The sequence below is a fragment of the Dipodomys merriami genome, unplaced genomic scaffold, assembly GCF_024711535.1.
Source record: "Dipodomys merriami isolate MVZ:Mamm:240054 unplaced genomic scaffold, mDipMer1.0.p SCAF_3, whole genome shotgun sequence".
Classification (NCBI taxonomy): domain Eukaryota; kingdom Metazoa; phylum Chordata; class Mammalia; order Rodentia; family Heteromyidae; genus Dipodomys; species Dipodomys merriami.
This window is the reverse complement of record NW_027204492.1, coordinates 61,442,495-61,453,304: the sequence shown is the minus strand read 5'-3', so window position 1 is coordinate 61,453,304 and position 10,810 is coordinate 61,442,495. Positions and strand designations below refer to the sequence as shown.

The 10,810-nt window shown below is 36.6% G+C and overlaps 1 protein-coding gene across 1 annotated transcript; it reads right to left on the bottom strand.

Moving 5' to 3' along the window:
* Positions 1 to 1,230: 1,230 nt before the first annotated feature.
* Itm2a (integral membrane protein 2A) lies at positions 1,231 to 7,358 on the bottom strand. Its single transcript, XM_070039066.1, has 6 exons — positions 7,091 to 7,358; positions 3,612 to 3,743; positions 3,135 to 3,332; positions 2,800 to 2,910; positions 2,120 to 2,270; positions 1,231 to 1,985 (listed from the first exon to the last, which is right to left on the bottom strand). The coding sequence occupies exons 1-6, from the start codon at positions 7,199 to 7,201 to the stop codon at positions 1,897 to 1,899; spliced, it is 792 nt and encodes a 263-aa protein (XP_069895167.1). The 5' UTR covers positions 7,202 to 7,358; the 3' UTR covers positions 1,231 to 1,896.
* Positions 7,359 to 10,810: the final 3,452 nt, after the last annotated feature.

The window sequence follows — 10,810 nt, the reverse complement described above, 5'->3', positions numbered from 1 at the left end:
AATAAATAAAAAATAAAAACAAAATATTTTCATATAGTCTAAAGGACCTTACATGGTCTGGAGCTGCCTATTTTCCTAATACTTACTCATATAGCCCTCTTCATTCAGTATGCTCCAGCCTCTCTTTCTTCCACTTTCAAGCAATCACACTCCTTTCGCCATTATGGAAGGAAGTAAGCTCCCATATTCTTCTACCTGAAATGCTCTTTCTTTATTCACCTTACTATATTACTCATCTTTCGGCTCAAGTTTCGCCTTCTCAGTAAGACCAAGAGTCAAGAATTGCTCCTTATTTATAGTCCTTCAGAAATATTCCCTATTTTTTCTTTATAAGATAGTTTGTAATTGTTTAAAGAGAAGTCTCTCTCTCCAGGAGAATATATACCCAATAGAGGCATTACCCATGTGTTTGTCTGACAACTGTATATATCCCCAATAGTAAGCACAATGCATGACTATAAATAAGAGTATGAGTAATCGGGTCAGGTTGGAGGGGGGCCAAGTTGATTGAAAGGAAAGGTGGCACTATTTATGGAGTTATGTCTCGTCTCACAGAAGATGGCTTGGATAAATGACTGCTCAATATTCTGATTGATAGAAATTCTGAGTTTTGAGTTAGTGGATAGATAATCAGAGTCACATATAAACACACTAATTATATCAACAGGTTATCTTTCAGTTATGCTTTTAGTGTTATTGTTTTCTTTTTTAAAATATTTGCTGGTTGTGGAAATTTAGGAGTATGTACTTGAAGGGCTGCTAATGTTATGTAATTTTATACTATAGCAATTGCGACTTACTTTTTTTCATTTAACCATTTCTGTCAACATGATTTGATATACAGTGTGTCATAGTATATGAAGTTTTAAAAAGCCATCAACATCTTATCTGAAGTTAGCCTTTAGGTGGCCTTTTATAACTATATATGATTGCTTATTTTTTATGAAAAAAGGCAAAATACCAAAAAACTTTAAATTGCTGTGGGCTGAAGGTTCTCAATGTATATTTGTGTAGTTGAATTGACATGAAAATTAAATTATGGGATAATTATAAAAGAATAATTTATATGATACCAAAAGTAGGAAATAATAGATAATCAATATGTGAAGGTGAGAATGGAGGCAGAGTTAAGCTCATAATTTTAGATTTGTTGTAGGTATACAAAGTTAAATGCATAATAATGAATCTGTCATGCATCCTTCAAGTATTACAATTTAAAACAGAAAACAATTGTAGAATACAGTCAAAATTTATTATAGGGTTGTAGAATTCATACAACCAAAACTCCTTACAGCATTCAGCACCTGTACAGTTTTGTGGATTTCACAATATGGGTATCAGTGAGAAAGAATCATTATGTTTTTCTCATAAAAATTGTTCACATATAAATCAGATTCATTACAGAGCACCTAACAGAAATGCAAAGATGTAATTTCTAACTTCAGGAAAGCTGAACAAAATGAGAAACAAAATAAAACAATGTTCAGAGATCTGACATGCTTTACACAAAAACATCAAAACACAATTTTAAATATGTTAAATTGAAAGCATGCTCTCATATATGATTATATGAAGAGCTTGCTTTGGATAAAAACAAGATGAAATTGATCATCAAGATGTTAGCTGACACATTCACGCTGTTTTCAGAAATCTAAACCCTATAAATTCAAAAGAAAAAGGTAATAATGATTTCATTTCGGTTTCAAACAGCAAGCAATGCCAACAAAACTAAAATTTGACAATTGCTTGCAGTGGTTAGTACTTTTCTCTTTCCTTTTTCAGTATAAGCAATAGAGTAAATGCATGAGTAAATATCTTGAGTATCCTATTAACTTGAATGTCAAAGTCATATTGTAGATCTCTGACTTTGTAATACTAAGGATACTTTGTTGTTTCTCACTCTTGACAGATCTTGGTCTCAACAATGAATTCATTGGGGAAGTGTCTAATCTTCCAGCACTTATCAATGGCACGTTTGTTGAAACCTGTGAGGAAATAAACAAATGGCTTTGAATTTTCCATGTGTGTGAAAAGATATTTAGACTGTCTACTGCCCTCTATTCTCATAGTATTCCCTGGACCCAATAACACAGGATGAATGAAGCAAAACATTGCCTACCCAACAAGAGGTCTCTGCGACGAAGGCGGAAGGACTTTCTGTTGTTGCAAAGTTGGTAAATAAAGATGCCAAGGTTACTAACATCACGAATTTCCTCCACAGCAACCAGGTCTTCACGAACCACGTAAGTGTGAGGCAAATATTTGCCACTCTGAAAATGGAACAATGTATTGAAATCAGGAAATAAACACAATATTTGAATCTCCATTTATAACATCCATTTTAAATTTTAAAAAATAAACCATTCAAAATGATATCATTTTAGAGCATTTTTAGGTTTGCAGCATACATTATAATTTTGTTACTTTATTAGCCTGTATAAATTATATATATATATATATATATATATATATATATATGGGATTCAGCATGATATTTGCACATATGCACACAGCATGCCCTGATCAAATCCAGCACACTTTCCCACATACACCCTACTCAAAGTCTGTTAATCACTATTCTGTGTTCAGGTTGACATTCCATTTATGAGAGAGAACATGAGAAGCTTGCCTTTCTAGCATATTTTTCTTAACAATGTTAAGCCATAGCATATATTTTTATTCAAAAATGATTTCAATGAAATGGAATGTTTTGGCCCAATTCATTAATTTTGTAGATTTGGGAAGTAAAAATATTACTTGGAAACGCTTCTAGAAAAGTTTGATTTCCCAAATACATACTGCCAGTTTGCCAAAGAGCTCCACCAGATTCTTTGGAGGCATAACAATGGAGGTATTGAGGGGCATCAGATAGCAGTTCCCCAGAAGCAAGTCCAGGTAAGCAGTCATTCCCTGTTGGGAAGGGGAAATATTAGGTAAAATATGGACAGCATCACTTTTTCAAGTACCATTAAAACATTTTTATTCCAAAATGAACTAAGTATGAATTCAATAGTAAAAGAATGAAAAGGCTTTGCTTAAACAACAACGATGTGAATTTAGGAAAGGATCTGTGGTTTGTAAATGAACTAGGCAAAAGAACATTCTGAAATAGCTTCTAAGAATAAGAAACTCACCTTTTCAAAGTCATGGATGATTGCTGCAGGATCACTATCAGAGAAACTGGGAACAGGTACATCAATGATTGCAATGTTGTCATCCTCACGAATATCAGCCTCCTCTGTCACAGGCAGAAAGTAAGGCTCTCCTCCACGAAGGGAATTAACAGGGTCCTCAGAATCAAAGAAGCACATCTCTCCACGGTAAATAGTGCTCTAAAAGATAAAAAGGGAAATAAAAATATTCTCATGCTCAGAACTATAATATTTGAATCATGTTGTACACTCACATCAATTTACTGTATGGTGGGCTCACCTGAGGCTTATTGATTATAGTTATCAGCATGAATAGTAATCAATTTTAAGGACTGACAGTTAATTATAAAACTTCCCTTAAGTCTTCATTTCTATGCTGACCTTCACACAAATGTTTAAATTGATACAAAATGTTTAGCAATTAGTAATTTAAGGTATCTGAATCATAATTGCTATTACCTTGGGCATGAAGTACTTGTAAATGCAGGCTCCGCCAACAATTAGTCCTGCCAAGATGAATGAAAGGCCTAAGAGGGTAAGCATGCATCTTCCCGAGGAGCTCTCTTTTTCCTGAGTGGCAACTCGGAGTTCCTATTTGTGAAAAAGCAAAGTCAAAAAGCAAAACACAGATAACACTTTCAGACAGTTGTTTTTGTGTACAATTTACTTGCTGTGATACTCAAGATATTTCAGAAAGTATATACAAAGTTGTCCTAAGTTAAAATTATTTCAGGATGATTCCTGATATCTAATAGATGTAAAAGATCTCCAACTGTATGAACCCCCCTCTGGCATTTCCAAACTCAAATAGAGATACTGTGTTAGTTGACATTTTTCACTTCTAGAATCATACTAAAATGAGAATCCACTTACAAAATGCTGAGCTCTGTTTTTTTTAATTTTTTAAGACAATATGACATCTACTTTGCTAATAAAACTTGAATGCATGATCCAATATTCTTAATTATAGGCCCAGGACAGCTGATCTTTAGACTATACATTTGAAATACATGGAAATAGTGATTAAAATACTATTTTGTTTGTAAATCCACTTGTTTGTCAAGTTAAAGGAGAATTAGTATTTTGGTTTACAAATTTTCAAAAAGCTGTTTTGTCAAAACTAGATTTTAAAAAAGGTTTTTGTAAGGCAGATATTCATAATTTCCTTTAATTTTATAAATTAAAATACAAGCAGCAGAGATAAATATCCTAATATTCTTAATTTTATCAACAAATATGATACTTTCTAATCTTACCTAATATTCTAAAGTTTTGCATTGCATGAATGAAATAATAGTTTCCAAATCTGGGGTAAAATACTAGATTTTAAAGAATAACATTTGCTAGACATAAAGGCTATGTGGGTAACAGTGACTTGCAAGTTTTGTTAAAACAATAACTTGCATAAGAATTAGAATGAGAAATATGCAAAGCAAAAAAGTAATTGATGAACCACACCCTTCCTAGGGCAGGTAAATGTACAGTGTACCAGTCTCATTTTGTATTTCACAATATGCAACTTTACCACTCAAGGGCAGACTAAATAATCCAGCAAATCTGTATGCTTATAATCCAAGGGAAACATTAAGGTTGCTGTGCATATAGAGTTGTTTTAGTTTTTCTTCAACTGCTCTTTCATGAAACTGTTACAATGATTATGAAACTGAAGTAACTTTAATTTCATAAACAATATATGCATTTGAAGTTAGTGTAGAAAAAGAAAACACAAGAAATTATTTGATAACTTTTTTCAGAATAGTTTTATTGAAAGGTCAAAATTTGAGATTCACATTTTCTTAACTAAAATTACTTAATTCCCACCATTCACGCACTATACACCTTGAAGTCTTTTTGGAGTCCCAATAATTTTCAGAAATACTTAATTATTTTTATTTTAAAAATATAAGTTTAACACTACAAAGACATAACCTCACATTTTTAATTGGGAATTTCTATAATCTAGAGCTGGAGGCTCAAAAATCATATTTGAGGTAACTAAATTTAGGTATAGAAAAATGAAATAGATTGCTGTAACACATGAAAATGCTTAATTGGAAATTCTCAGAGGAATGAATTTCTTTTCTTTCTATTGAGACAAGAGAGGAAAAATTTTACACTGCAATTTCATTTCTTTTTCCCATAATTCAGAGTTTATTACTTAGCGAGATCTAAATATGAGTATCTCAACTTCATAAGATAATACTACTTAGATGAAATATCTTTTGTTTTCTTTAAATTTGTCAGAATTCCAAACATTTTACTTTGAATAATATCTCTAAGTTTTGATACACAACCTCTGACATATTCTTCTATAGTGTTCAATCTCTGCTGGTATAACTGATCAGTAGATCACAATGTACTGTATCAAGAACTTTGAGTGTCCTGTAGTGGCCAGGTCAGGATACTGTGCAAGTTTATGCAAAGCCTACCAAAGAAATATCATCAAAGTAGAAATGTTCACTTTTGTTTATCCTTATCACACCACAGCCCTGGCAGAAATATTACTTGCATATTAATGAAAATTATCTACAAGTCATAAAGTTTTTGGTGGTGAGACAAAAAGGGGGTGGGGGAGATTGCTGTGTACTATATTTAACTCTGGCATCTAATTAGACCTCCTCTCCCCACCCCCCAGCAAAAAATCTGGCTATGTTTCCTTTACAAAGTTATAAGGTGCATAATACTATATTTAACATTTTGACATTTAATCAAACCCTCAACAAGACAAGCATATGTTACTTTTGAGTTTTCAACTGTATGCTACACAAAAAATAGTTTTATTGCTGAGTTAAATATTGAAACTTTCCATGACAAAATTTCTGAATAAGTGTCTTAGCCTTTCAAATTGTGTGCAAAATCAACTATCACTACATGGATTCTCATTTCCTACAAAGCAGTTTTCAATCTGTACTTTGAACACAATAGTTACAATTTTATAAAGACAACAGGGCAAGTTAGGACAGGTCTTCAAGCTCCAACACTGCAGATTTCGTAAATCCAGAAGAAAATACAAATGCCTTTCAAAACTGAAATTTTAGAAAGTAGTGAAAAGTTGCTTACCAAGGTTGCAAACATGGCAAATTCTTAAAGGAAATAGAATTTGGACTACATGAATAAAGTCTAACATTTTGGGGCAAAACTTCTCCAGTTCCTGGCAAAGTTAGTAGTTTAAATTATGACATTGGACCTGTTTCAGATCCTTATATGGAGGAAGTTGGATATTATTCAAAAAGAACTAAAAAGAATGAAAGAATATCCCAACATTTATTTTTTACAGGAGTGTTTTTATAAAGAAAATACCTCTCTGAAAACATTTAAAGGAAGAAAGAAAAAAAGAAAAACTCTTGCAGTAAGAGGGCACACACAATTCAAACCAAGCAAAATTTTGACAGCTTCTTTAGCTAAAGCTTGACATCACAGTTTCTGGGAGAAACGGAAAATATAGATTTCACTTTGCCTCTATCAATCAGTGATCCTAGAAAGACATAGATTATTATAATTTCCCCTACGTCAAAAGGAAAGAACAGTGATCGCTTGCTCTTGCTCACCCTGCTTGTCTGCTCCGCCCCTGTGGAGGTGACGGGTTTCCCTTGAGCTGGGGACAGAGTTGAGTGTCTCTTGATCCCAGCCCTCAATCCACTCCCCCAAGAGAATGACATCAAGTCCCAAGGGATCGCCTCAAAAATCCCTCTGAAATAAGTGGCTTGGACTAGAACTGACAGAACAAGGCACACAGCTCGCGGGGAGAGAGAGGGGAATGGACTGCTGCAGGTAGACAGACCCGGGACCCCTGGACAAACCCAAGGAACGGGACAGACTTGTTAGCTCAGGACCCAGAGACTAAGAGCCAGCTTGCATTTTTGTCTTCCCACCTGTCCGTTTCCTCCCCTTCGCCCACCCCACTTCTAGATTGTCACAGGCAGTGTGGGGACAGCTACCTTGCCGGTGAGAATCTGAGCTCGGACGGTGCGGCTCACGAGGGCCTCCACGTCCTGCCGTGCCTCCTCCTTTTGCACCGCCGTGGGCGTGTTGAAGGCGATTTTGACCATGGTGAATCTTCGGGCAGCGCGGTAAGGCGCGGCTCGAATCAGCGCCCTGGGCTGCAGGTTGGAAGAGAAAGGGATCCCGCTTGCCTAAGCAATACCTACTTTCTCCCTGTCTGCCTAAGGCTGCTGCAAGCCCAGGTCTGGGGATACTTATGACGCAGTCCTAAGCTGGGTGGGAGACCGTGGGCGGGCCCAGGGAGGTGCCAAGGGAGGAGCTGGAGGGGCCCAAGTGCTGGAGTGGAGGGGCTGGGGTTGGGGAGTTGCCAGTGGGGAAGAAGGGCGGGGTAGGGGGTGGGGTGGAGCCCGAAGCCTGCTCAGGCTAGACGCGTCTCACCTGCACCCCAGGCATGTTCCCCACCCACTCTCTGCACCCTCAGATAAGAGCCAGGCAGGAAGGAAGCCTGCCTGTCGTGTCTTTCTGCCTCTATTCAGACCACAATAGCCCCTGACTCTGACACTGTTTTCCCAAACTTGTGCTTGGCCCCCTGCAGGGGCCCAGGATTGTAACTTGGCACCAATCCAAGCTTCCTCAGCTCTTGCACCCACCCAGGCCCTGGAAAGCACAGTCCCATGACTGTTCTACATCTTTATAATAATACCCACCATTTAAAGAACACTTAGAAAGTAGTTTATAGTTACTTGGTTCAGTCTCAACATTTTTTTTTTCTTTCATTGCACTTTGCCTTGATACCTTTTCCTTTCATAACCTAAAAGAAAATGTTCCATCTGAAAGATGAGGCTTCTGTCTTTTCTGCTCATCCCATTTTGTAGATAAGACATGATGAGATACAGCAAAGGATAGAAAACACATTCCTAATGAACCAGTGAAAGAATCCAGAACCAGTGAAAGAATTCAGATCTATTCATTTTCCCTGCTCAGAGCAGCCAGAGTTAACTATGAACCCAGAGCCTGTCTCTGTTCAGGGACCAGCGGTGAAACCTTCATGTGAAAAAATAAAAGCAGAAATGCTGTGAGTGTGTGTGTGTGTGTGTGTGTGTGCGCGCGCACGCGCGCGTGTGTGCACGAACACCTATTTGCTTACAGAGGAGGGAGATACAAAATACTGTCACATGTTAATGCAGCTGGGGGGAGGGGGAAGAACATCAAAAGGATTGAGTTAAAAATCTTATTTGGAACATTTACATGGGCACCTAGTGTAATTCAACTGTTTCTTCACTCAGTTCTCCCAGAGAACTCCACTAGTGAAACTTAAGCTGTGGAAGTTAATGATTAGGATTTAGTTGTGCAGAGTTTATAAATAGCCCAGCTGTAGAAAACAGAAGGGTCTGTTGTGTATGAACACAACAACATAAAACAAAACCCCAACAGGACACAAGACAGATTTTGCTAGAGGATTCCTCATTTACTTAACTAAACAGACTTGAATATGCTGAGTTCCTATTCCTCTGTCCAAGAAATTCCAATTTGTGTTTTTTCCCCCACTGAGGTTTCTTTTACTCTGAAGCTCTCTCCTGTCTCTTCTGTGGGAGCTTTGTGAAGACAACCTTCATTTTCTCAGATAGGCCACAGATGAGAAGGTGGATGGAGGGGAACAGTGAGAAGCCTGTGCTTTACCCAGAGTCAAAACCTTATAAAGCAGGATGCTTGAGTTTGCTTAGAAACATTGGCATTGTATGCTCTTCCACTTATTCTGGTTCAAGTCTGGTTATGATAATTTAACTAGAGTCAGGCAACCTTTCATTTAAGCAAAGGAAATTTCAGCTTCTAGTTCCTTTCTTCTGTTTGCTATCATCTTTATCACAGCCTGGCTAGAATCTGTAATCCCTATCACATGGATAACTGAAGAGTAGTTCACCTCTAAGCAAGGGGGGCTGTGTCAGATAGGAATACATACTTAATATCATAATGAAATGTAGTCAGGCAGGAGGAACATAACTTTTTTCATTATTTCCATTTTCTTCCCAGAAGAATAGACTCAAAGTCTGATGGAAACCAAAGAAGTATATGATCAGTTGCTGGATATGCCATATTAAGCAATTCATCTCATCTCCTCAGACTTTACTTTCTTCTTCTATGTTATGCTGTAACAATCACCAGTGAGAGTGCAGGAGGAAATAACTTGACAAATGTTAGGAAAATGATGGGAGGGTGAAATGGCTGCTTACATGAGGATCATTTTTGCCTATAACATAGTTATGTTTCAAGCTCATAGAAATGACCTGATTTTTAACCTTTAACTTGTTTCAGCTTCTAAAACTGAAAAATCCCTCTGTGTCTGAATACAGATCTTGGAAAAGACCAACCTCTTAAGAATAGTCTCATACACATCTAACCTCCATTTTTTTGAAGAATTAAACTCTTTCCTATTTATTAACACCTTGTTCCTGTCTCAGAATGCCACCAACACTCACTAAGCATATTTGCTGTTATTGGAGACATGCAATACAGATATGATGTCAAGTTGACAGATTTCTCTCTATATATCACTATTCAAGTTCAAACACACACACACACATATATGCACACACAGGATATATCTGTATTATATGTATAACAGAGTAGCAACAATATGCTGAGTTAATATGTGTTTCTGGAATGACAGTCTCTTTGTGTCTTTTAAATTTCATTGTTCATGGAATTAAAACAGTAAAGAACACATTTCCACCTACTAAAATGGTTCTAGACCAAGCTTTTTCTTGCATTTTTTTCCTTCCCAGCAACAACTTCTTGTTTCTTAGACTCAATGTCTCTCACGTTCTTGTCTTTGGAAACCATGGGGGATCTGGCTGCCATGCCAATCGCAGCTCACATTGTTAACCATGTTTGAATGCACACCATTCAAGTTTATAAATGACTTCCCTGTTCTTGAATGCCAGATGATGACTAAATTATCACAATTTGAGCTGAATAGAACATGGCATGCAATTGGATGCCAGACAACAATGTCAACTCTCTTTGAATCATCATCTGAAATAACCGAAAATTCAATCACAAAAATCTAAAGTCTGTAGGAACATCTATAATATTTCATTTCCATCATTAGAGCATTTATTCATTCAGGAAATATTAACTGAGTATGTAGTATGTGCCTTGCACTGTGTATCACTTTAAGAATATAGTGGTGAGCAAATTTAGACATCATTTTAATTCTTCAGAATTGGTAGTGGGAAGAGTGACTTTATACTTATACATTAGAGGACAGAAATACTACAATTCTTCATCTACAGTCAGTGTTATGATTAAATATTTAAATCCCTAGCTTATCTACAATGACTTCACACAGCACTCTAATTCTGACAGAAATACTGAGAAACCAGTTACAAAGGATCTTTACACATTCCAAATGAGAGATGACAGACCACATCCATTATCGAGATACTGAAAATAAAGGAATAACTTCCAAAGTTTAGCAGCATACTCTTTTCTTCAGCAGTACTGGGAGTTGAACTCAGGAACTCATGCTCGCTAAGCAGATACACTATCCCTTGAGCCATGCCCCTAGTCATTTTGCACTTTATTTTTCATGAAGAGTCTCACTTGGGATTGGTCTCAGATCATAATCTTGTTGGCTTCCCATTTAGCTGGGATCACAGATATATGCCACCATGCCTGTCTCCCCCACTCCTTATTCCCAGTACTAGAGTTTTGAA

Coding starts and splice junctions, on each gene's coding strand:
- Itm2a (XM_070039066.1), bottom strand. CDS start 7,201: ATGGTCAAAATCGCCTTCAACACGCCCACGGCGGTGCAAAAGGAGGAG. Junction 3,333..3,611: donor ACAAGTACTTCATGCCCAAG/GTAATAGCAATT, acceptor TTTATCTTTTAG/AGCACTATTTACCGTGGAGA. Junction 2,271..2,799: donor AGCTCTTTGGCAAACTGGCA/GTATGTATTTGG, acceptor TTCCATTTTCAG/AGTGGCAAATATTTGCCTCA.